We start from the raw sequence: 26,059 nt of genomic DNA on the forward strand, positions 1-26,059 counted from the left end.
TTGATTAGGAGCATACAATCCAACTAAAAGCATTTTTTTGCCTTCTAACCAGTGGCGTAGCGTGGGGGGTGCAGGGGGGGCAGGCCGCACCGGGCGCAACATCTGGGGGGGGTGCGCTCGCACTGAGCTGCTCAGGGAGCCCCAAGGGCTGCACAGAGTTGGCTTGGCTCCGCTCTCGAGCTGCTCTTTCTTGCAAAGCGAAATGAGTCCGACAGGTGAGATGGGTGGCCACATAAACTGAATAAAATAAATAGAAGTGCCCAACTCTCCGCCCAGGCTCAGGCCAACCGCAAGCGCCCCGCAGGCGCCCTGGCAGGTTTGGCCGAGCGAAGACGGACCCGCTGGCTGGCTGGCCTAGCTTCGTGCGCATGCGTGGCTTTATTTAGCGGGGCTCACGTGCGAGCTTGAATGCAGCAGCTCTTGCAGGTCGGAGCCCCGCCCAGCCGCCCTCGAGAGGGACCCGGAAGCATCCCGCATGCACGCGACTCTTCTTGGAAAGTCTACGCCGCTGCGGGGCGCGTCTTTTCAGCAGTGCCGTGATGTCACCGCCCGCCCGCCCCTCTATTTCCACTTCCGGTTGCCTTGCCCCGGGTGCTGACAACCCACGCTACGCCATTGCTTCTAACAGTAGATCTATCATAACATATCTTCCTTGCTTATCTGCTTCGATTAGTTCCGCTGTAAAAGTATTCTTAACATAGATAACCACTCCATTTTTCTTATTCATTGCAGAAGAAATAAATTGGGTGCCCAGCCTTGAGTTCAACAAATACTTTTGGTCCATAACCCTAATATGCGTTTCTTGCAAACAAATAACATCAGTCTTAAATTGTTTTAAATATTGAAAAACATTCTTTCTCTTCTGTGGTGAATTTAATCCATTAACATTCCAGGTTAGAAACTTAGTCGCCATTCTTGGCGTCCCGAAGCTTCTGGAGCACGTCTGCCAGGACCCCTGTAACTTCCTTAGGCCGCGCCCCTCCCACAGCTTCACTGTACGTACGCTTTGGAGGTTCCATAACTTTCTGCTGATCTTGCTCTTGCTCTTGTCTCACTCGTCTTAAGGCGGCACGCGTCATCCTCTGCTCTCCAGCTGCTGTCGATGAAACTGTAGTTTGATCCCCTCCAGCACCATTCTCCTCTGTCTGTATTCCTTCAGCATCTTGTGGCTTTCCCTCGCCGTATCCCTTTACAGCTTCCAGAAGTGGTAGGGGGGTTGCTTTTAAAACTTTACTGTAAAAATCACGTGCCTGAGTCACTGTAACCAGACGATGTCTTTTACCTTCGTGCATCACCACCATGCCGACTGGAATCTCCCATCTAAACTTGATATCACATTTCTTAAGTTCCTGTGCAAGAAAGGCAAAATCTTTCCTTCTTCTTAAAATCTTTGGAGGAATCTCTTTTAAGACCAGAACTTCTTGCTCAGCAACCACAAACTTAGTATCATAAGCAACTTGAATAACTTCATCCCTAATTGCTCTCTTTGTAAAATAAACCACCACATCTCTAGGTAGCTTCCTCTGCCTTGCAATCCATGAGTTCACACGAAAGATTTTATCTATACTTCCCTCAATTTCAGATGCTGACTGGCCCAGTACCACTTCCAAAGCCTTGGAGACCAGCTGCTTTAAATCTTCTTTAGGATTCTCTTTTAAGCCCCTGATTCTGATAGCAAACTCCATCTGATGGTACTGAACAAGGCTCAAGTCTCCATCCATCTTATCCCTTATATTTTCATTCTCTAATACCTTTACTTCTAATATAGAGTTCTTTTGACTAAGATCCTCCACTTTTTCATCCAAACGTTGCACACATACAGCCACACTTTCAATTGTAGACAAAATGTCTGCCCTCATTGCTCTAAACTTCTCTTCCATCTTCTCCTCCAGTTTCTCCTCCAGCTTTTCCATCTTTTCATCCATCATATCTGACATTAATTGTGAATGCTTTTCAAAGGCATCCTATAAATCCTTAAGCGTCAATGCCGGAGCAGGTGCAGGAGGGAGCAAAGCTTGCAATGAGGTCTGTTGCACCGGGGAAGCCCCCGCACTCCGGAGAGTTTTGGAAGTTTTAGTCGCCATCTTCCCCCACTTTCACTTGTTGCGCACTTTCACTTTAAAACTATAAAATCCATTGAACTAGAGAGTAGAGATAAAAGTCCACTTCACCTTGACCTCCTGTACCACTCTGCCTGCACCTTGTTACTCAAGAGTCTTTCCTTCTGGCAGGGGTGGTTGCTAACACTTGGCTCTGCTCCAAAAATCACGGAGCAGAGACGCTGCGCAGCCCGGAGCTAACCCAGGCTTCGGGGGGGCTCAATCCTTCAACCGCCCAAACTTTAAGCTCAGGCGGCCCCGGAGAGCTCAACCCCTACCTGGGGCCTCACCCCCTCCTCTTCTCCCGAGGAGGGGGCTTCCGATCCACCTAAACAGCTGATCGGCGCTGTTTTCGGTGAATAAACAAAGCTGCGGAGCGGACAGCCCGGAGATGGCTGTCTTCAGCGTCGCGTCGCCACCGGAAGTCCAAAGCAAAGAAGAATTTTAAGCAGGGTGGCCAAATTCATTTTCAGTTCTATTTATGAAATAATTTTCTGGATTACTTTTTTCAAGTTGGTGCTGAAAAACTCGATTATTCATGATGGGGGATTCAAGGTCCATTTCTCTAATATTTCTCATTGGAAAGGTCATCCCTCCAAATGACAAAGGTGTTTTCTCTTCCAAACTGAACCCAAATTAAGATTGAATTAATTTTAATTAATTAGTTTTCACCCAAGGTGTTTGAATTTTGACAGCAACCATTTGCTTCAACACCCTGTTGAAGAACAGAATATTAGCAATGGGGCCCATAATTATTCACTAGTTTTAGGGCCAAGGAAAACTTCTTCAAGAGAAGTCTTGATGACAGACTTTCAAAGAGGTTGATATCAGTAGCTTTCTAATTAAGGAAGAATTAACCATCTCCTGGACCCCACTAGCCATCTTCTCTTTACTAGGTAGGATTGAACTCCATAGGTTTGTCAATCTTATTTAAGGACTTTCTTTGCATCCACAGTCTCAACAACTAGAACTCCCCAATACAACTGGATGAAACAATGATCTGCGTGTAACTATGATAATCATGTAATCAAAGTTATGCCAAATAGACATAATATTATCTTCAAAGTATCATGCAAATTTATCACTAAAGGCTGTTGGGGATATAATCTGATCTCTTTCAAAATCCAAACCTAACTTTAAATTCCCATTGCTACAAAAATGAAATAGAGGAGAAAAAGGACTACTTCTTTATTGCCCAAAGCATCAAAGTATTTGTTTTTATCAATGGGCATGAAGTTGGGATATAAATGGAATTAAAATAAAAAAATAAAAAAGTTGGGCTAGATGAACTCCAAATTCCTTCCCTCCATTCTGTAATTCTTATGTTCCATCAAATACAGTGTAAATTTCCTTCATTTGTATTCCACCTTTTGCCTCATTGCTCTCAGCCCCAGGTATTGTATACCAACAAATGAGAATGTTTGGTAAAGAATGGAGATAATATTTCTTGGCAAGTACTATACAGAGAAGACAATACAAAATAACATGTTCCATAGATTATTCCTCCACTGCATGGACACGGTCTTTGTTCAAAGAGGTCTTTTAGTATCTCGCTTCAGTAATGGCTATTGGGAGGGCATTGAATCTGGCCAAAAATAAAGCCCTTCTAAAGTCTGGAATCATTATGCAACTAAGGTTGGAGAAGATGCGCAGAGTGGCTCAGAAAGATATTTCTAGGTAGAACTGGTAAATCTGGTTGCAGCTCTAAATCAATAACCCACTGCTTGACATTAACTAGTGCACATTCACAACTTATCAGGATGTTGGCTTCCCATGAAAAGCCATAAAGTAGTACTTTGGCAACTTTGCCTGGCACCAGGAATCAATCTGTAGGAATATACTATCATATATAGATAGTAGATATGGATGTAAATACAGTGCTCAACTAAAATGAAAATAGTATAATTGACAAATGAAAGGATGTTAAGTTTTGGTTTAATGCTCACATGAAACATTTGAAGAAAAATAGCAAAATGTTCATCCTTTCATTTCTCCTCACTTCTGAAGTCTGCATTTCTTAATTAGAATACTATACTGGAATATGAGCCTCCGGGACTTTCTGATTTTTCACTCCCCTTCTCCTCAATTTATACAGTAAAGGTAAAAATATCTCTAAAGAAGTTATAAAAAGCAGTTATTTGTGAAACATTTGGATCACCTGGTTAACATTTCTAACAAAGGACTGCAAATAGATTTTCCCCCAGTATTTGTCTGACCAAAATAGGCATGTATCATGATAGTTGTCTGCGACATATTGTGATATTCCTTTTCCCTGTTTTATTATTAGTTTTTATTTCTGTTTCTTACTCCTTCCCCATTTTAAGCCTTTGGGGAATGTGAAATCTGATGAATGCTAGAAGAAGAAAACAGGTGGCACAGGTTGATCTTTCCTGAAAACTGACAGGAAAGATCAGACTTGCTGGAACAAATGATTTTGGGTCTTTTAAACCTAACCTAACATGAAAAGGTAAGACCTACCCTGCTACTTCTATGCATGAGGCTTTAATCACCTGTAATATATTGGCCTTAATTGCTGCAATCAGTTGAATGATTGCTTTAACAGCTGTATTGTTTGAAACGCAGACTGCTTGTCTCCAGGACTGCTAACTGTGTCTTGGGCGGGAATTGTTACTTTAAATCTATTGGTTGCTGTCTAGAGGTGATCCGTATAGATAGCTGTTCAGCAGCTGTTAGGGCTGCTTCTGTTGTTACTGAATAAACATGCTTGCTGTTTCACCGCTCTGCCTCGTCAATGCCTAACCAAACCAAGAACATAACAGTGGCAACAAGGGTGGAATGTGCTGCTTAACGAAGAGAGCCAGAAGTCACTAGGGGGTGAGGCCAGCACCAGAGCCTGACAGGAACTACATTCCCCCCCTCAGTCTGCCAGCAAGCCACGCTGGAGACCACCTCGCCCTAAGGATCTGTCCTAGGGCCAGCACAGAAGCCTTGCAGCACAAGGCATTGTGAGCATGAAAGCAACTCACCAAGGCCAAGGTCGGCAAAGTGGAAGAATTTGACATGGCACATCCCGAGAGCTGGAGTTCTTACATCTCTTGTGTCGAGAACTATCTGTGCACTAACCAGGTTAGCGAAGATGGTTTGAAGGCCGCGACGTTTCTGTGCATGTGTGGACCAGCTACTTTCGACATAGCCGAGAACCTGGGGTGCTCTGCTCGAGTCAGTCTCCTATGCAGATCTCAAAAAGAAGCTCAAGGACCACTTCGAGCCGAAGCTCTCCATCATAGCATTTGAGCAGCAGCAGCAGACACACATTTGAGCAGCAGGAGCAATAGCCAGGCAAGTCTGCAACCGAGTTCATAGCTGCCCTCTGACAGGCATCTTGGCTTTGCAACTTTGCAGACTTGGAAGAAAGACTGAGGGACCTTTTAGTCTGTGGACTGAGAAGCCGAGAGCTCTAGCAGAAGTTGTTCATAGAGGAGACCCTCTCATTACAAGATGCTTTGAAAGAGGTGATGGCCACTGAAGCCACTGGAGGGGCCGTTAAAGTGTTGTGGCCCTCCAAGAACATGCCCAGCCCAGAAACCATTCACCACGAGGACACTGAATGAACAGAAGATTCCGACTTGGACTTTGAGGTCGATCAGCTGCAGAAGCAACCAGAGAGGGGACAGAGGCCAGCTGACAAGGCAGTTTCCTTCCCTCGATGCATGGGCTGCAGAGGCTGCCATAGATACTCGGAGTGCCAGTTCCAAGCAGCAGCGTGCCAGGCATGTGGCAAACCAGGCCACATTGCCACCATCTGCAGAGGTCACCAGAGGAATGGACCACAAGAAGACACATTCAGGAGAGGTACCAGGGCCCTGGAGCAACACAGAATAGGCTTTTGCTCCAGCCGGAGAAGTGTGTTCAGAACTGGTGCCCATCACCCTCTTAAAGAGAAGCTTAGAATCAAGGTCAAGCTTCATGGAGTTCCATGCAACAGGTAACTGGACACAGGATCAGCCCTATCCATAATTTTCCAAGGGACATCCAAGCATGTTTGCAATCACAGTGGAAGATGAGCTAAACTCAGGCCATCTAACCTTTTGCTGATGGACTTCCAAAACTCCCGCATAGCGGTCAAAGGAGAAGCCATGCTCCAAGGGGTTTGAGGGTCCACTAGACATTATAGTGAAGGGCCAACACATAAATCTCATCGGCCTCGACTGGTTTGATGCCTTGGGCATCCAAGTAGCTGGCATTCACAGGACAGTAGTGGCAGACCTGTCTGCAGTCTGCCAAGAGTTTGCTGATGTCTTCAGTTCAGGTTTAGGGAAGTACAAAGGTCCTCCTATTGCCCTTCACCTTGATCCTACAGCAACCCCAATATGGATCAAGCCTCATAGAGTGCCTTTCGCCCTCAAACCCAAAATCGATGTAGAGCTGGACAAGCTGGTGCAACAAGGGGTATTGCAGCCCATAGACAGTGGGGTGTGGGAGACACCCATAGTCACACCACTTAAGGCCAATGGTGAGGTGTGCATATGTGTGGATTATAAGTTCACTATCAACAGGGCACTTCAGCAACATGCATATCCAGTGCCTGTAGTCAGCTATATCTTGGAGTCACTACAGGGAGGTCACGTATTTGCCAAATTAGATTTGGCGCAAGCCTATCATCAGCTGCCCATGGGCAGAGGCCAGAGCAGAAGCTCAGACCATTGTCACCCACAGGGGGGCTTTCAGGATTAAGCACCTACAGTTCGGGGTTACTGTAGCCCCAGGGCTTTTTCAGGGAGTGATGGAGCACATGCTCAAGGGCATTCCAGGGGTGTCCCCTATTTTGATGATGTCCTCATAGCAGGGGAATCAGCGGAGATTTTGGCAGAATGGCTCAAAGCCATCCTTCAGCATTTTTGTGAAGTGGAGCTGAAACTAAAAAGGGAGAAATACAAGATTGGGGTAGATTCAACAGAGTTCCTTAGTTTCCGCATCGATGCCACAGGCATTCATCCAGTGGACTCCAAGCTCAAAGCAATTCAACAGGCTGCCAGTCCGAAATCTAAGGGGGAGCTTCAGGCCTTTTGGGGGCCTTTCTTCCATGCAAGGCCGCAGTAGCAGAGCTGTTACACCAACTCTTGGACAAAATGGCACAGGGGCAGTGGACGAGTATCCATGAGAAAAGCTTCACGGCAGTCAAATCACTGCTGTCTTTGAACTCAGTCCTCACCCATTTTAATGAAAATTTGCCTGTCTGCATCGCATGTGATGCATCTCTGTATGGGGTTGGGGCCGTGTTGAGCCACTTGATGGCTGACAGGAGACAGACTCCCATCGCTTACTACTCTAGGACTTCAGCAGAACGTAATTATGCACAAATAGATGAGGCACTAGCCATTGTGGCCAGCATAAAAAAATTTCATGACTACTTGTATGGCTGCCAGTTCATGGTCTTCACAGACCACAAGCCACTTCTGGGCTTGTTCACCATAAACAAGCAGACACCTCAGATTCTACCTCCACGAATGCTGAGGTGGTCTATCTTCCTTTCAGCCTACAGCTACAGACTGATTCACAAACTGGGCAGGGAGATGGCCTTAGCCGGTTGCCCCTGCCACATGTAGAGCCAGATCCCACTCTGGCTGCATGCATCCTGGCTATCCAGGATTTGCCAGAGTCACCCCTTCATGCTGGGGACATGGCTGCTGAGACAGCCACTGACAAGACGCTTAGCCGCATGTTGAATTGGGTACACACAGGATGGCCAGAAAAATGTCCAGAGGCAGAATTCCAGAATTTCCACATGAGGAAAGATGAGCTCTCAGCTTATAAGGGGTGCATTCTTTGGGGGAGTTGGGTCATAGTCCCAAGCTCATTGAGGCCCAGGGTCTTAGAGTCTCTGCATGATGGACATCCAGGAATAGTCCAGATGAAGGGACTCGCAAGGAGCAATGGCGTAGCGTGGGTTGTCAGCACCCGGGACAAGGCAACCGGAAGCGGAAATAGAGGGGCGGGTGGGCGGTGACGTCACGGCACTGCTGAAAAGACGCGCCCCGCAGCGGCGTAGACTTTCCAAGAAGAGTCGCGCGCATGCGGGATGCTTCCGGGTCCCTCTCGAGGGCGGCTGGGCGGGGCTCCGACCTGCAAGAGCTGCTGCATTCAAGCTCGCACGTGAGCCCCGCTAAATAAAGCCACGCATGCGCACGAAGCTAGGCCAGCCGGCCAGCAGGTCCGTCTTCGCTCGGCCAAACCTGCCAGGGCGCCTGCGGGGCGCTTGCGGTTGGCCTGAGCCTGGGCGGAGAGTTGGGCACTTCTATTTATTTTATTCAGTTTATGTGGCCGCCCATCTCACCTGTCGGACTCATTTCGCTTTGCAAGAAAGAGCAGCTCGAGAGCAGAGCCAAGCCAACTCTGTGCAGCCCTTGGGGCTCCCTGAGCAGCTCAGTGCGAGCGCGCCCCCCCCAGATGTTGCGCCCGGTGCAGCCTGCCCCCCCTGCACCCCCCACGCTACGCCACTGGCAAGGAGCTACCTATGGTGGCCTGGACTAGATAAAAATATTGAGGCCCAAGTACATGGCTGTTACACTTGCCAACAATCCAGGCCCGAGATGCCTCAAGCTCCTGTCCACTGATGGGAAGCCACACATTCACCATGGTCAAGAATCCACATTGACTTTGCAGGGCCATTTCAGAGACAGCTGTTCCTCATTATTGTGGACAGTCACTCCAAATGGTTAGAGATCGCACCAGTCTCAACTATGACTACTGCCAGGACCATCCAGGAATTGTGCAGAATCTTTGCAATGCACGGGTTGTCAGACTTGCTGGTCTCAGACAATGGGGCTCAGTTTACCGCTGCAGAATTTCAGTCCTTTCTCAGGGCTAACTTAATAAGGCATGCCACTTCAGCCCATTTTCACCTGGACACGAATGGCCAAGGTGACAAATGGCATTGTCTGAACGACCAAAGAATCCTTAAAGAGGATCATCACAGGGGACTGGCACCACAGGCTGGCAGACGTCTTACTTTGCCAATGCACAACTCCCTGCACTTCATGGGCAGAAGCCCAACGCTACTTAGATGGGGCTGACAGTTGGTGACCGGGTTTGGGCCTGGAATGATGGTCAAGGGGCATTTTTGTATGAAGTGGTCCTGGAAGATGGTTGAGTCATTCGACAGCACATCGACCAACTGCATTGGAGGCTAGCAAACCAGTCACTGGCTCAAGACCCTCATGAGGGCCAATCACAGGGTCATTGCGACAGTGGGCCGATGATGTAGTCTGCATGCTCTGACAGAACTCTCAGCCGAGGAGATGGAGGGTTGGCTATATGTGGATTTTCTCTGGACACTGAGGCTGCACCCTCTGAGCAGGTCCAGCAAGCGGCCCTGAGTTCCAGTCCAGTGGACGCTATTCCTCAAATAGACTTTGGTGTGGGCCTACCGGAACATTGTACTTTATTGTATAAGAAAAAGTGTAGACTAGACTAGACTAGACTAGAATAGGCCAAGTGTGATTAGACACACAAGAAATTTGTCTCTGGTGTATAAATGCTCAGTGTATATGCAAAACAACAGATAATAATCATAATAATGATACCAATAAGAAAAGGTAGTAGAAAAGATGAGAAGGAAAATAGTACTACAGCCATACTACATTGGTAAATATGCTTAGACATAAGACAGTACTGTGGGAATTAGGTGTTCAGCAGAGTGAAGGCATGAGGAAAAAAAATTGTCTCTAAGTCTGGTTATTTCGACATGCAATGCTCAGTAGCAGTGTCCTGAGGGGAGGAGTTGAAACAGTTTAGGTCCAGGATGGGAGGGATCTGTAGATACTTTCTCAGCCCTCCTTCTGATTTGTGCAATATACAGGTTCTCAGTGGAAGGTAGGCTGGTTGCAATTGGTGTTTTTTTTCTGCAGTACTAACTATCTGTTGAACTCTGTACTGTATAAGTGTCCTGTCTGGTTGCTATACCAAACCAGACAGTTATAGAAGAACAAATGATAGATTCAATAATTACACTGGAGAACTGTGTCAACAGCTCCTGAGACAGTCTGAACTTTCTGAGTTGATGCAGGAGGAATATTCTTTGTTGTGCCTTTTTAATGGTGGTTCTGATGTTAGGTGTCTATTTCAAATCCTGGAAGATTATAGAACTCCAAAACTTGAAGACTCTACTGTTGATACTGTGTTGTCTAATATAGGAAGAGATGGTAGAATAGGAAATCTCCTCCTAAAATCCACTCTCATCCCTACAGTTTTCTCTGGCTGAACCACAGGGCCAGTTGTTTAACCTCCCACCTATATGCAGGCTCATCACCATCTTGAATGAGGCCAATGACTGTTGCATCACCTGCAAACTTCAATACTTTAACAGAGGGATCTTTACAGATGCAGCCATTGGTATAGAGAGAAAACAGTGACAGTAATCTCTCAATCCTATAGTAGAACACATTTGGATCATCTGCCAATTGCCGATTCTCTTCAGTAAGAGAGGGAGATCTGCTATAGTAGGGCTTTTCAACCTTTTCACCCATTGTACCACTTTTAGGATAAGGCACTATCCAAGTACCACCAGTTGCCCAGCAAGGTGTCAAAAACTTGACCCGAAAAAAAGGAAAAAAACGATAAAGTACAGGTAGTCCTCGATTTACAACAATTTGCTTAGTGACTGTTTGAAGTTACAACAGCACTGAAAAAAGACTTATGACCATTTTTCACACTTATGACTGTTGCAGCATCCCCAGGGTCATGTGATTTACATTTGGATGCTTGGCAACTGATTCATACTTATGACGTTCAGTGTCCCAGGGTCATGTGATCACGTTTTGCAACCTTTTGACAAGCAAAGTCAATGGCTGGGGGGGCGGGGCATGGCCAGCTCATAACTCAGGTTGCAGGGTGCCTGTGGGGAGGAAATCCGTGGGTCTCTGGTAGAGGGGGTGGGACTGAGGTGGGTGTCTTCTGTCCCTCCCTCTCTCCCATTGTCCCTTCCTTTCTTTCTTCCTTCCTTTTCCTTCCTTTCATCTTTTCCTTTCTCTTTTCTTCTTTCTTCACCTTTCTCCCTCTCTTTTCCCTACTCGCTCTTCTTCCTTGCTTTCTCTCACATTTCTCTTCCCTTCCCTTTCCTTTCCTTCCCTTTTTCATCCATTTTTTTCTTTTCCTTCCCTTCCCCATCCATGTACTTTCACTTTCCCTCCCTCCCCATTTGGTCAGCCAGTAAAATTGTCTGACAGATCCCTCCAGGGTAGTTAAAAGAAAAAGAAAAAAAGGAGAGACAAGGCAGCTTTCTCAACCGGGCACCCTCCAGCGGGTGGGGGACTTGGTGTCCTCTCTTGTCAAGAAGAATTGTGGGAATTGGGTGACCTGGAGGACCTCCTGGTCTTGTCAGAGCTGCTTACTGTTCCTGTGAGGTCCCATCGGGGGCAGCGTGCTCTGGCTTTCTGGGCTTGGCTGGCAGAGGGCAAGCAGTGTGCCAACCAGGCGAGTGCAGGGAAGCGGAGCCAGGTGGCCACCTTCCCCCGCTGGGCCCGGCGCCTCACCTACCTGGCCACGAGGGAGCAGCTCCCTCCCTTCCCACCCGCCACCCTTTGCCGGCCACCGGGTAGAGAAGTCAGGCAAAGGCCAGGCAAAGGTCATGGGCAGTTCATGGGGCCCACCAGCTGTCGAAATTGCTCCGCCTGTGCCTCCCCCCAGCTCTGGGCTGCCCGCAGACTAACCTCCACCACTTTGCGCACCTTCGGCGGTGCACCCCGCCTGCTCGGCCATGTCGCTGTCAGAGCTCTACAGGGGGTCACTGGTGAAGAGAATGGGGGAAAGGCTCCTGGCGTTCCACTGGCCTCCCAGCAGTGGCTTCAGCCAGCAAAGAGAGCAGGAGGAGGGCAGCAAGCCTGGAACCAGCCCTGACCACTCCAGGAGGCCAGTGGAATGCCAGGAGCCCTCCAGAGCGGTCGGGGCCAGTTCCAGACTCGCCACCTTTCCCTTGTTCTCCTCACTGGCTGAGGTCGCCAGCGGGGAGCCAGGAGACCACTGGGAGCTTTCTGCAGAGGGCCGATCTGGCATCACACTGTGGGGAGGGGAATCCCAGTGGTGTCCTCGTGGCTGCAGGCATGGACTTCCCTGCAGTGGAGACCCCGCAGAAACCCTGCTTGAGAGTATGGGAGGAAAAGTGGGGCTCCCTCCCTTTCAGCGAGCATAAAAGACATCTGGATGGAACAAGCCTCGCCAGATTCTGCCAGCCCCCACCCCCACCCAGATCCCCTCACCACCCCCAAGCTTTTTTTTTTACTAACCTGCTTTCAGCTTCATTCCGTTATTCCATTCGCTTCTTTTCACGTGTTTGTGGGACAAAAAAAGTTCCATGAGACTTTTTAACTTCTCGCAAGATCTCGTGAGAAGTTAGAAGTCTCATGGAACTTTTTTCCCCCCACAAACACGCAAAAAGAAGCGAATGGAGAAACAGAATGCAGCTGAAAGCAGGTTAGTAAAAAAAACGTTTTATTTTTTATTTTTACTTTTTTTTTTACAGTGCTGTTCAACTGGTCCTACGTGAACCACCAGCCATGTGCTCACGTACCACTAGTGGTACACGTACCACGGGTTGAAAAGCCCTGTTCTAAAATATTTTTGTCTCTAGTGAGACAGGTGACATTCTGAGCGTATCTGGGCAACCACTGACTTAGATTACCACTGTTAAAATCCCCTAAAGCGAGTTGTGAGTTTGGATATCTCTATTCTATACACAAGATTTGGTCAGCTAGGGTTTGCAATGCACTGTTTATGCAAGCATGAGGTGGTATATAAACCCCAACTAAGGTGAATGAAAAGAGCCCTCATGGGGCATAAAAGGATTTGCAATTGATGAATTGTGTTTTAAGTCCACATGTCCACTTCTAAGTAACATCATTGCATCAGTGGTTATTAATATAGAAGCAGTTACCTCCTCTCTTTTTCCCTGGATGTTTCTACAACTCGGTCTGCCCTTTGAAACTGAAATCCTGGGAGCTGCAGACTACTATCTTCTGTTGTTTCATTTAGCCAAGTTTCTGTAAAGCAAAGAACTGTGGAGTTGGAAAAGTCTGACTTGATCCAATTTTAAAAATACAAAAATAAAATAGATTTAAAATAGATTTTCAAAATATTATTTAACTTGAATTATACTGGATAGTTTCTGCTTGTTTTTGAGTATTTTTAATATTTGATTTCCCCTTCATGGATTACTGCCTTGTCATGGCGAAGGGGCTTGCATAATTCAATGAAGCTATGAACTATGCCGTGCAGGGCCACCCAAGATGGACAGGTCATAGCAGAGACTTCTGACAAAACGTGATCCACTGGAGAAGAAAATGGCAACCCACTCCAGTATCTTTGCCATGAAAACCCTATGGACAGTTCCAAAAGGCAAAAAGATATGACACTGAGCCCCTCAGGTCAGAAGGCGTCCAACATGCTAATGGGGAAGAGCAGAGGGCTAGTACTAGTAGGGCCAGAAAGAATGAAACGACTGGGCCAAAGCCGAAAGGACGCTCAGCTGTGGATGTGTCTGGTGGTGAAAGGAAAGTCCAATGCTGTAAAGTTTTTTCTCCATAGGAACCTGGAATGTAAGATCCATGAATCAAGGCAAACTGGACGTGGTCAAACAAGAGATGACAAGACTGAACATCGACATCTTAGGTATCAGCGAGCTAAAATGGACAGGAATGGGTGAATTTAATTCAGATGACCACCAGGTATACTACACTTTTTTCCAACAACCCAAGAGACGGCTCTACACATGGACATCACCAGACAGTCAACACAAAAATCAGATTGACTATGTGCTCTGCAACCAAAGATGGAGAAGCTCTATACAGTCAGTAAAAACAAGACCAGGAGCTGACTGTGGCTCAGACCATGAGCTTCTCCTTGCAAAGTTTAGGCTTAAACTGAAGAAAGTAGGGAAAAGCACTAGGCCACTCAGGTATGAATTAAATCATATCCCTGTTGAATATACAGTAGAGTTCACAAATAGATTTAAGGAATTAGATCTGATAGACAGAGTGCCTGAAGAACTATGGACAGAGGTTCGCAACATTGTACAACAGGTAGCAACCAAAACCATCCCAAAGAAAAAGAAATGCAAAAAAGCAAAATGGCTGTCTGAGGAAGCTTTGCAAATAGCTGAGGAAAGGAGGGAAGCAAAAGGCAAGGGAGAAAAAGAAAGATACGCTCAATTGAATGCAGAATTCCAGAGAATAGTTAGAAGAGATAAGAATGCCTTCTTAAATGAACAGTGCAAAGAAATAGAAGAAAACAATAGAATAGGGAGGACAAGAGATCTTTTCAAGAAAATTGGAGAGATGAAGGGAATGTTTAATGCAAAAATGGGCATGATAAAGGACCAAAATGGCAGGGACCTAACAGAGGCAAAACAGATTAAGAAGAGGTGGCAAAATTACACAGAAGAACTATACAAGAATGAGCTTAACGTCCCTGATAATCACAATGAGGTGGCCACTGACCTCGAGTCAGACATCCTAGAATGTGAAGTGAAGTGGGCCTTAGAAAAGCTGAGCAACAACAAAGCTAGTGGAGGTGACAGTATTCCAGCTGAGCTATTCAAAATCTTAAACGACGATGCAGTAAAAGTGCTACACTCAATTTGCCAGCAAATTTGGAAAACTCAACAGTGGCCACAGGATTGGAAAAGATCAGTTTACATTCCAATTCCAAAGAAAGGCAGTGCCAAAGAATGAGTGCACCATTGCACTCATTTCTCATGCTAGTAAAGTTATGCTTAAAATCCTACAAGCTAGACTCCAGCAGTATGTGGATCGAGAACTACCAGAAGTACAGACAGGATTTCAAAGAGGCAGAGGAACTAGAGATCAAATTGCCAACATATGCAGGATCATGGAGAAAGCTAGAGAGTTCCAGAAAAACATCTACTTCTGCTTCATTGACTATGCTAAAGCCTTTGATTGTGTGGATCATAACAAACTGTGGCAAGTTCTTAAAGAGATGGGCATACCAGACCATCTTATTTGTCTCTTGAGAAACCTATATGTGGGCCAAGAAGCAACAGTGAGAACTGGACACGGAACCACTGATTGGTTCAAAATTGGGAAAGGAGTCTGGCAAGGCTGTATACTGTTGCCCTGCCTATTTAACTTATATGCAGAGCACATCATGAGAAAGATGAATCAAAACTTGGAATTAAGATTGCCGGGAGAAATATCAACAACCTAAGATATGCAGATGATACCACTCTAATGGCAGAAAGTGAAGAAGAACTAAAGAGCCTCTTGTTGCAGGTGAAGAAGGAGAGTGCAAAAGTTGGGTTGAAACTTAACATTAAGAAAACCAAGATCATGGACTCCGGCCCTCTGATTTCCTGGAAAATAGATGGAGAAGAAATGGAGGTACTGACAGATTTTATTTTCCTGGGCTCCAAGATCACTGCAGATGGGGACTGTAGCCAAGAAATTAAAAGATGCTTGCTCCCGGGGAGGAAAGCCATGGCAAACATAGACAGCACACTAAAAAGCAGAGATATCACCCTGTCAACAAAAGTGCGTATAGTCAAGGCTATGGTCTTCCCAGTTGCAATGTATGGCAGTGAAAGTTGGACCATAAAAAAGGCTGAGCGTCAAAGAATCGAGGCCTTTGAACTATGGTGCTGGAGAAGACTCCTGCGAGTCCCTTGGACTGCAAAGCGATCAAACCGGTCAGTCCTAGAGGAGATCAACCCTGACTGCTCTTTAGAAGGCCAGATCCTGAAGCTAAAACTCGAATACTTTGGCCACCTGATTAGAAGAAAGGACTCACTGGAGAAGAGCCTAATGCTGGGAAAGATTGAGGGCAATAGAAGAAGGGGACGACAGAGAATGAGGTGGCTGGATGGAGTCACTGAAGCAGTAGGCGTGAGCTTAAATGGACTCCAGAAGATGGTAGAGGACAGGAAGGCATGGAGGAACGTTGTCCATAGGGTCGCGATGGGTCAGACACGACTTCGCAGCTAACAACAACAACAATATTAGATTTACAGCCATCTATTTACAATGAAATCTCAGAATTGAGGATTTGCTGGTCAAAATAAAATCCCCCCTTTTTTCTTGATGGATATGTATCCTAAATTGTCTTGGTCTCTGTGGAGATACACACGATAGACATAAATAAACAAAGGAATTAAAAGGCACCTTCTTGTCTAGAATGACTCACAATGTGATCTGCTATTATTCTACTACATCTGCACAACTGAGGATACAGCCAGACAACCTCATTGAACTACAGCTGTCCACTCCTTAACTTAAAAAAATATGTTGACATAAAATTTGCTGGCCAGCAAATTTGGTCTGAGGGCCAAACTCTATTCTACCTAGAAAAATGAGGCTAGAAAATAATATATTTCTTAACGTTTTCATGTAAGAAAGTCAAGGGGAATGATTACTAGATTCTAGTGCTGCTTCCTCTCTCATGGAAAAACAATCACAGTGATTGGGTGGAATGGGGTTGGTCAAGAATAGATAGGTGCTTTGAATAGCAGATGCTCTGTGGCTACAACTTTTCATTGAGATATATTTTAACATGGTCTAGAGCAGGGCTTTTCAACCTTTTCATCCATTGTACCACTTTTAGGATATGGTAACATCTGAGTACCACCAGTCGCCTAGGAAGGTGTCAAAAACTTGATGACCAAAAAAAAGGGATGAAGTACAGGTAGTCCTTGACTTACAACAGTTTGCTTAGTGACTGTTTGAAGTTACAATGGCACTGAAAAAGGTGCCCCCCAAGCCACAGCCAAGCAAGACAGCTGCCTGCCTGCCCGGCTGCGCTCTTCCTCCTGTCCGAGGTTTTCATTGTTGTGAGCATTTCTGTTGAGGATTGGCAGTCGGGGTGGGGTGGGGGGTATTTGGGTTTTATTCCCCTCCCCCCGTCTGCTGGGTGGTTGCAGCAGGTTTTGGTCACTTCACATGACCCTGGGACACTGTGACTGTCATAAATATGAATCAGTTGCCAAGCATCTGAATGTAAATCACAAGACCCTGGAGATGCTGCAACATTCCAGCTGATCGGCGCTTCTGGGCTCAGCAGAAGCACCAGGATCAGTGCTGAGCTCCAGTTGCAGCCTGGCGCTGATCCTGGCACGTCCACTGAGCCCTGACAGCCCTGCAGCTCCAGCCATCTCTCGCTCAGGCTTGTGCGGTGCTGCCACCGGTTCAGTTCATTCCCCTCCCCCGCTACCACTTTTCTAGGAAGGTCGCATACCACCTGCCAAGTGCCAATGTACCACAGGTGGTACCGATACCACTGGTTGAAAAGCCCTGGTTTTAGGGTAGAGGTAACAAAGTAGGATTTCCCTGCTTCATGCTCATCATCTCCAGCTACCACAATGAAATCAGTTCTTCCTCCTTTTTTCTTCTTAGGTCGTGATATGACCAGCACAACCTTGCCTGGCTACCCACCACATGTTCCACCAACTGGACAAGGCAGTTACCCAACCTCAACTCTTGCAGGAATGGTGCCTGGTAAGGTTCCTTGCTTCCCATCAGTTTTATTTACATAAGTGAATAGGGTTTTGTTTTGTTTTTTTAAAATGCCTTACTTGGAAGGGCATTTCAATAAGTTTGATCAACTCCAATTCCAGAGGGTTGTGTGGTTTTTTTTCCTAATGCTATTTATTTTCAGTTCTGATTTCCACTGTATTAGGGAAATCAGTTTTGTTTGCAACCAAGCAATATATGGAAATATAATTCTATCAATAGAGTGAGATGACTTCCCAGGACTGCCTTGTGCTCCTATAGCAAGATTGACTACATGCGCATGTCTCAGCCTGAAGCAAGAAAAATTGGGAGTGGATGTTTTATTTATTTATTTGTATCCTGCCTTTGTTATTTTTACAAATAACTCAAGGTGGCAAACATATCCAACACATCCTCCTATTTTCCCCACAACAATAGAGTGAGGTGAGTTGGGTGAAAGAGACTGGTCCAATTCAGGCAGCTTTCATGGCTAGGGCAGAACTAGAAACCATGGTCTCCTGCATTTTAGTCTGGTGCCTTAACCACTAGACCTCACTCTCATGTTCACTTATATCCAATAATAGTAACATGGGCTGTTGAGTGGGAGGAATCATTTTGCTGCTGTGATGCATTTACACCCCTTTCTAGAAAAGCTGCCAAGTGGATGGCTAAGTTGCAAAATTCTTTCTTTTTGGTGGATCCGCCTTTCATGGTTTTCAATATCATGGACACCAATAACATGATATTTGGCAAAGACAGGGCTAATGGGTAACATACTGCCTTGGGTCTTTAATATATAGTGTATTGCAAGGACTTCTGCTTCCAATATTTTCAACATTTCACTGGATGGGGTAATTAAAAATTCTAGTGGCAATTAGTATGATGTATAAGAGTAGCAGAGATAATAGGGATGGGGTATATAAATCAGTAGGTTAAATAACTGAAATCCTAAATGCCCTGAATCTAAAATATTTCAACTGTATCTTTTCCCCCTACCAATACACACAGAGAGAACCCTTGTTATGAACTTGCCAATCACTACAAAATAATTTCTTCAAGCCCTCTGCCATAAAATGTGTAATGTGGCAAATTTTTTAAGTGGCATGCAAGATTTGAAATAGCCTTCCAAAGCAGCTCTGACTTCACTATTTGCTCATTGTTTGATCATGAACAAATATATTTCTGGACACAGACATAGACACTGCTAGCTTCTGACATCACCCAGATATCATGGAGGCCATAGCAACACAACTATAGTTGGATAACTTAGGAATCACCAAAGGTTAGTGGAGAAATGACTGCTTGATAGCTGTTGGTGGTTGGTAGATAGCTGGCAGATCACTGTGTATTTGAATCAAACATCCATGAGAGCTTCAAGCAGCAAGGATGAAACTAAATAACTAGAAATTTATAATTTGGAAGAGAGAGAGAGAGTAAATAAAGTGAAGAGGATTGTCTAAAGACACTGTGAAGTTCAGACCCTGTTTCCAGTGATTTGTGGTAGTCTATTGCATGAAAAAATTTATTGTTTATTGTTGCTTAAGTTCTATATGTATTGTTATTAAAAATTATTATGTGTCCAATACTCCTTCACTCAAAAACACTAAAAGCTGATAGAGCAATCCCCTAACAAAAGACCAGATGAGACCAGCATGGTTGCATGAAGAGTTTTTTGACAAATTGAGGGACAAAAAGTTTAAATGTAAAAAAAAGGAAAGAGAAGCATATAACTAAAGCAGAATACCAACGAATAGCCCAAATGTGCAAGGAGGGAGCCAGGAAGGCTAAGGGCCAGAATGAGTTAAAACTAGCAACCAATATCAAAACTGATAAATAAAACAGTTCATTCAATATGTAAGGAAGTAAGTCTAGGAAACAATAGGTCCACTAATGGGAGCAGATGGCAAGAAGATGAAAGGCAGCAGGGAGAAAGCAGAACTGATTACTTCTTTGTATCTGTTTTTATGCAAAATGAAGAAACAGCCCAATCTATTTAAAGCAGCACTGAGGGAGATGGAATAAGTATATAAGTCAAAATAGGCAAGGAATTAGTAAAAGAATATCTATCCATCCTGGATGAGTAGAAATCATCTGGATCAGATGGTTTACATCCCAGGCTTCTGAAGGAGCTGGCAGATGCAATTTGGAGCCATTGAATGTAATCTTTCAAAGCTCCCGTAGTGCCAGGGAAATACCAGAAGACTAGAAAAGAGCTGATGTGATTCCAATCTACAAAAAGGGGAAAAATGGATCCAGGAAATTATAGTCCAAGCAGTACCTGGGAAAATCTTGGAAATCAAGCAGAAGATTTGTGAGCACCTAGAAAAAAAATATGATTATTAGAAGACTGCATAGGTTTGTTAAAAACAGATGATGCCAAACAAACCTTATTGCTTTTTTTGATAAAGTACCTACCGGTATAAATTAGTGGATCAGTGAAGTGCTGTGGACATAATAAACTTGCTGCATTGGACAAGGTAGACCACAACGTAATTCTTGGTGAGATAAAACAATGTGGAATAGACAGTATCACCACCAGGGGGATTTGCAATTGGCTGACAAACTGCACTCAGCTAGTACTTCTCAATATAACTTACATCGACATGGAGGGAAGCATGCAGTGGGGTACCTCAAGTTTCAGTCTTGGGCCTAGTACTCTTCAAAATCTTCATAAATTAAATGAAGGGATAGAAGGAAAATTTATCAAATTTATCAAAATTTATCAAATTTTTGAATGACACCAAGATAGGGTCAAGATTCAGAAGCATCTTGATAGACTTGAGCATTGGGCCTATCCAAAAAGATGCAATTCAGTGGTGAGAAAAGTAAGGTCCTGCACTTAGGCAGGAAAAACCAAATGGCTCAACAGTCGTAACTGGCTTAACAGTAGAAACTGAGAGGGCTCTAGGTGTTCTAGTGGCCCACTACTTAAGTAAGAGCCAGCAATGTCCTGCAGCTGCCAAAAAAGCCAGTGCAGTCCTAGGCTGTATCATCAGAAGGATAGAGTTAAAAAACAAAAAAAAAAACCAAGAAGTAATAGTACTGCTTTACACTGCACTACTGAGACCACACTTGCAATATTGCACTCAGTTCTGGTCATCACAATATAGAAAAGATATTGAGACCCTAGAAAGTTTTCAGAGAAGATGATAAAGGGTCTGGTAGCTAAATCATATGACAAATGAGGAAGCTAGGTATGTATAGCCTATCAAAGAGAAGGACTGGAGGGGTCATGATAGCTATCTTCCAGTACCTAAGAGGCTGACACAAAGAAGAGGAGATTGACCTATTCTCTAGAGCACCAGAGGGCAGGTCAAGAAGTAATGGGTGGGAGCTTGTTAAAGAGAGATTCAACCTAGAAGGAGAAATTTTCTGACAATGAGAGCAATTAATGAATGGAATAGCTTGCTTCCTGGGGTCGTGGGTGCTCCATAATCATGCAGACTCAACAGCCATTTAATTGGGTTGGTATAAGGCAGAGGTCTTCAATCCCTGGGCCACGGACCAGCATCAGTCTGCAGCCCGCCAGGAACTACGTCATGCAAGCAAGCAAAGCCCCATCCCACACATGCAGGATCCAGGAAGTATGTGGAACCAGCCCTCCCCTAGTCCGCAGAAAAAACACTCTCTACGGAACCAGTCCCTGGTGCCCAAAAGGTTGGGAAACATTGCTATAAAGCAGTGTCAGTCAAGCACGCTGGCTGAGGAATTCTGGAAGTTGAAGTCCACAAGTGATAAAAGGACCAAGTTTGAAGACCTCTGCTATAAAGTCTCCTTGAACAGGAGGCTGAACTAGAAGACCTCCGAGATTCCTTCCAGACCTATGATTGTAATGTCTCTTGGTTTATAGATACTGGAACTCTTATACTATACAAAACCTGTTTTTGCATTATTGCTAATGAGATAAGTGACTAAGTGAGCAGACTTGTAATGTTCTGGGAGCATTTGCTTTTTCAGTTATCCTACTAGTAACTGGCCTTTCCTAATTTCTTCCTCTAAAGCTTTTTTTCTGGAGCATTTTCTGCTTCAATAGAAAAGCTCTAGGACTGCCGTGAACAAGTCACAGCCCTGGCCTTCTCCAAAGAGATGAGTTAAACAGAATCTAGCATTGATGAGAAAATTACATGTTTCATTAGTGATCACAAAAGGAGATAACTGGTTCCTCTTGGTCGCAATTGAGCTCAAAAGCTCATTATCCTGCAGCCCATTTCCTTTAACTCCTTGTCAATAAACATTGTGCACATATGGTGCTTCTGCCTTCCCTTGACTGATCTGGAGAGAGAGGAAGAGTGAGTGAGAAGTTCTTTACTTAACCTGCACTTCAGAATAAAGGTAGAAACAAATTGAGTGACAATATAGAAAAATAAAGGATGCATTTAAGCCCCTTTTTTACATAAATGGGCCTTGTCAAGAACCTTCCACCTGACTTTTATTGGAAAAATGCCTGTTGCCTTCTTATTGGAAGTTCTGCTTAGATTCAGCCATCTGAAAGTGAGAAAGCTTTTACAACTTCCCACTCTGCTGGCTACAATTTGTCCCTTGACATGCTCTGGTCTTTCTTAGAGGATTCTCAACAGAAATTCCAGATGAAATTGCACCTGAAAACTCTTTATTACGTTTATGTATTAGACTAAACTTCATTTTTCCCAGTTTCCCATTTTGTCTCCTTTGCCAATCCACTCTTAAGACTTTCCTGTTTGCCACAATGTTTCTTCTAATGACTTTCTTCTTCTTTTGTCAGGTACTAATGCAATTTTGTTTTTGTTTTTTCCTCTCTGTCTGAATTATGGTATGAATGACATCCTCCTGTGTTCTTTCCAGGGAGTGAATTCTCAGGCAATCCTTACAGCCACCCTCAATACACAACCTACAATGAGGCCTGGAGGTTCAGCAATCCTGCATTACTAAGTGAGTATTCCCTCAGGTTTTCTCTACCCTTTTCCATCCTTTTCTGTTGCCCTTCTACTTGTTTCTTTGCTTTCTTTTTCCTATTTATTTCTATCTTACTGGGGACTCTAAAATATATTATGATTTTGCCACCAACCCAAAAAACTGAAAATGAACTAACTTTGGGCTAGTCCTGTCACTGAATCCAGTATTCCCCTTTTCATCAAGATGTTTTATCTAGGCAAAGTGTTTACATTTACATTTTGCCCACAATTTTTATGTGTGGTGGTGGTGGGTGTTAGAGGGTGGTAGCTGTTTCCTATAATTTTGAATTAGGACAGGGCATACTGGAGCTGTCGTCTCTACTTCAGACAAGAGTCTATTCTGAATTCTTCTGATTTATTCTGAATTTGAGTTTCACACCAAGTTGGATAATTCCCATATAAAGTAATGGATACTGAGGGAAAATAATCTTATCTTAATTGTTGCGAAATAAAACTGCTAACATTTTAACACATTTATATAAAACCATTGAGCATTTGCAATATTTTTCTTTAAAAAATTACAAAAAAGCTGAAAAAAACCTACATAGAGCAAACGATAAAAGAAATGTCAAGGAAGCTAGAGCCACAGTCTCCTATAAAAAGGAAAATGGCAGCATTTGCCTGATTTATTTAAATACATACCAAAACAAAAACATCTAGACATGATACACTATTTCTTACCTCAAAGTGGCCATCCTAAAGAAATATTTCACCTCAAAGCAATGAGATTTAACTTTATTTCTCCCAGATTAAACAGAGACCAGGATATCATATGATATTGCATGTAATAACTAGCTCATTGGTGCAAAATGTCACATTTAATTACTGTTTTGTTTATGGTCCATCCTATCCATCCCATCTACTCTTTTACCAGTCCACCCGCTTCTTTCATTTTTTAAGATATCACAAAATCAATTCTTGTTTTTGCTACAAGAATCTAACAAAGTTTTCCTTCTGGGATATACTTTTATTTCCCAGTTTGCCCATCTTTAAAACACTAATGTTAATGAGCTCCCTCACAGTACACTCGCAGTGAACAGGAGGTTGGGCTTGATAGTTTAAATGACCACTTCCAACTTAATTCATTAACGTAATGAATTAAGAATTACATATTTCTGAGTGGGAGCTGTTCAGATTTAAAATGGGCAATTGTATATGTTTTAAATAGATAAATATTTAAAATTATATACAAATATTTTTGTTAATCATATTTCTGTAGTAATTGCTAATATATGACCATTATGTGCATACCTGAAGAGTAGAAGCCACAAAGCATAGATCTCTTGAAAATTATTGGGACTGTGTACACCTACTAATAAAATATATTATGTGTCATATGATCTGCTATTGCATTTAGTGCAATCTTGTTATTACATATGTGTAATTTTGTATATCGTGTGCCTTCTATTTATTTAACAAATTAAAGCTTCATAAAATTCAGTTCTTAAGATCAGCTACTAAAGTTCTTTGAATAAATCTGTCTCATCTTGACTCATACATTTATTCTTATACATCTTACACTTTATTCAGAGATACCTTCAGCTCAATCAACAATTCTATCACCAGTTTTTAAGCTTGATTTTCAGATCTGTTCTAAGCCTGATTTTGCTAAATATTTAATATTATACACTGAGAGACTACTTTGCACAGATCTGGCAGATTTTTTATATAAAAAAGTACTTTAGTGTTTCATATACTTCCTCAGAATGGAAAGTATTCCAAATAATAAAGTTGCTTATATTTCCTGCATGCTTATGCTAAGGTGGGCATTTCTGCAACTGGAATTAGAAAAAGAGTAGTATTGTTAGATTCCCTTCTTCCTTTCCAAGTTTCTAAATTTCTACATGAGGACTGAGTATCGTCCAGAATGGTTTTGGAGATTTTACTGGAAATGAAAAGAATAATTTTTATTTACTGAGTTTTTAAGACCACCCATTTATTAACAACTCTTACAGGCTTATAGAGGGATGACAAAGTAAAAAGAAATTTCCAATATTTAAAAAACAGCCAAGCTGGCAAGAACAAATTAGATATATTCAATTGTTGCTGGTAGTTAATAGGACCACAGATGAATCTAAGTACACCTGCCAGGTTCTTGTTTCCCTCTTCTGGGACTCTGAAGACAAGCACTAGACTAGATAATCCAAGTAATTTAGCTGTGCATGATATACTACATATGTTTTCCTATTTTATATCTAGGCCATAAAGAGATCCTCATTTCCAGTTCCTTTTAATATGCTTTCTTTCTTTTCTTCCTTTCTTTTTTCTTATTTTATTTTACTGTATGTCCTTTCAATCAGTCCATTCTTCTCCTGTGTTAACTTTCAGGTTCCCCTTATTATTATAGTGCCACATCCCGGGGCTCCGCACCTCCCACTGCTGCCGCTGCCTATGACCGCCACTAGCTACCATGGAAACCACATGAAACTGCAGGGTGACAGCCTAGGCCTCCATATTGTACCTGTCTGATGGACATTCTGCACCACCTGGAAGAAAACAACATCTCTTCCCTCCACCTTCTATTCCTCAGTGTTCTTTCAGATTGCAGAATTTACTGACATCACAAGATTGAAAATGCCATATCCCTTGCAATCTAGCCAAGCTACTCCATTGGGTAGTGGCAAAATCAAGTTTGTGGCCAGTGGTTCTGCTGTCTCTGTTGCTAATACCACTGCAATATTTCAGACTCCTCCTTGGTGAATTCTTCAGTTTCTTCCACATGAGTCTTCTCTAACTGAAAGAAGAATGGAGAGGGGTATGGGCAGTCAGTAGCAGAGGAGAATGCTGCTTATAAATTAATTGTTGCCCGCTAAAATGATCATCTATGAAAAAGGACTCAGAATGACCAACAGTTAAATTTCCAGAAGCCTGAGAGAACCATGCGGCTCAGCCTAATGAAGGGGGAAAGACTGTGCATCATTCACTGTATTTCACAAAAGTTTCCTCGTGTGATATGTTCCCTCTCATTCCTATATAGATTGGTTGAAATAATTAGGTCTTGCTTTCTTCTCATTTGAAGATTGACCATTTCCATCGTATTTGTCAAAATCTTACAAGCTGAAGGTGAACAAGTAATCACACAAGTAAAAAAATATTCAGAGTCAAGTCAGAAAGAAGGATGGAGTGATGTCAACCAATCATCAAAATGAATGATACAAGTGGATATATAAATATAACTGCTTTTAATGCTTTGCCCTGAAAGTCTATACATAGATGAGGGAAATAAATAAAACCCCAGTTTTTTTTTAAGTAAAGTTATGACAGAATAAGCTGAAATACCACCCAACACATTTTCCTGGGTTTCATTCTCTTCCTATTATGCACACAGGAATATTCATGTATGGCAGAAAGGAGAGTGAGTACAGGTAGTCCTCGACTTACAATAGTTCATTTATCGACCATTCAAAGTTACAATGGCACTGAAAAAAGTGACTTATGCCCATTTTTCACACTTATGACCTGTGCAGCATTCCTATGGTCATGTGATTTACATTCAGATGCTCGGCAACTGGTTCATATTTATGATGGTTTACAGATGCAGCCATTGGTATAGAGAGAAAACAGTGACAGTAATCTCTCA

The 26,059-nt window shown here is 43.6% G+C and overlaps 1 protein-coding gene across 2 annotated transcripts in view; it reads left to right on the forward strand.

Annotated features, from left to right (window-relative positions):
* Positions 1 to 25,232, forward strand: part of PAX2 (paired box 2) — a 188,312-nt gene extending 163,080 nt beyond the window's left edge. Inside the window, exons 8-10 of one of the 2 annotated variants that reach the window (XM_083364655.1) lie at positions 17,453 to 17,554; positions 22,370 to 22,456; positions 24,808 to 25,232. In XM_083364655.1, coding sequence (XP_083220781.1) covers positions 17,453 to 17,554; positions 22,370 to 22,456; positions 24,808 to 24,884 — 266 coding nt within the window. In that variant the 3' untranslated portion in view covers positions 24,885 to 25,232. The remainder of the gene's footprint in view (positions 1 to 17,452; positions 17,555 to 22,369; positions 22,457 to 24,807) is intronic. The other variant, XM_083364654.1, reaches the window with a different exon arrangement.
* Positions 25,233 to 26,059: the final 827 nt, after the last annotated feature.

Source organism: Vipera ursinii (assembly GCF_947247035.1).
Source record: "Vipera ursinii genome assembly, chromosome: 5".
Classification (NCBI taxonomy): Eukaryota; Metazoa; Chordata; class Lepidosauria; order Squamata; family Viperidae; genus Vipera; species Vipera ursinii.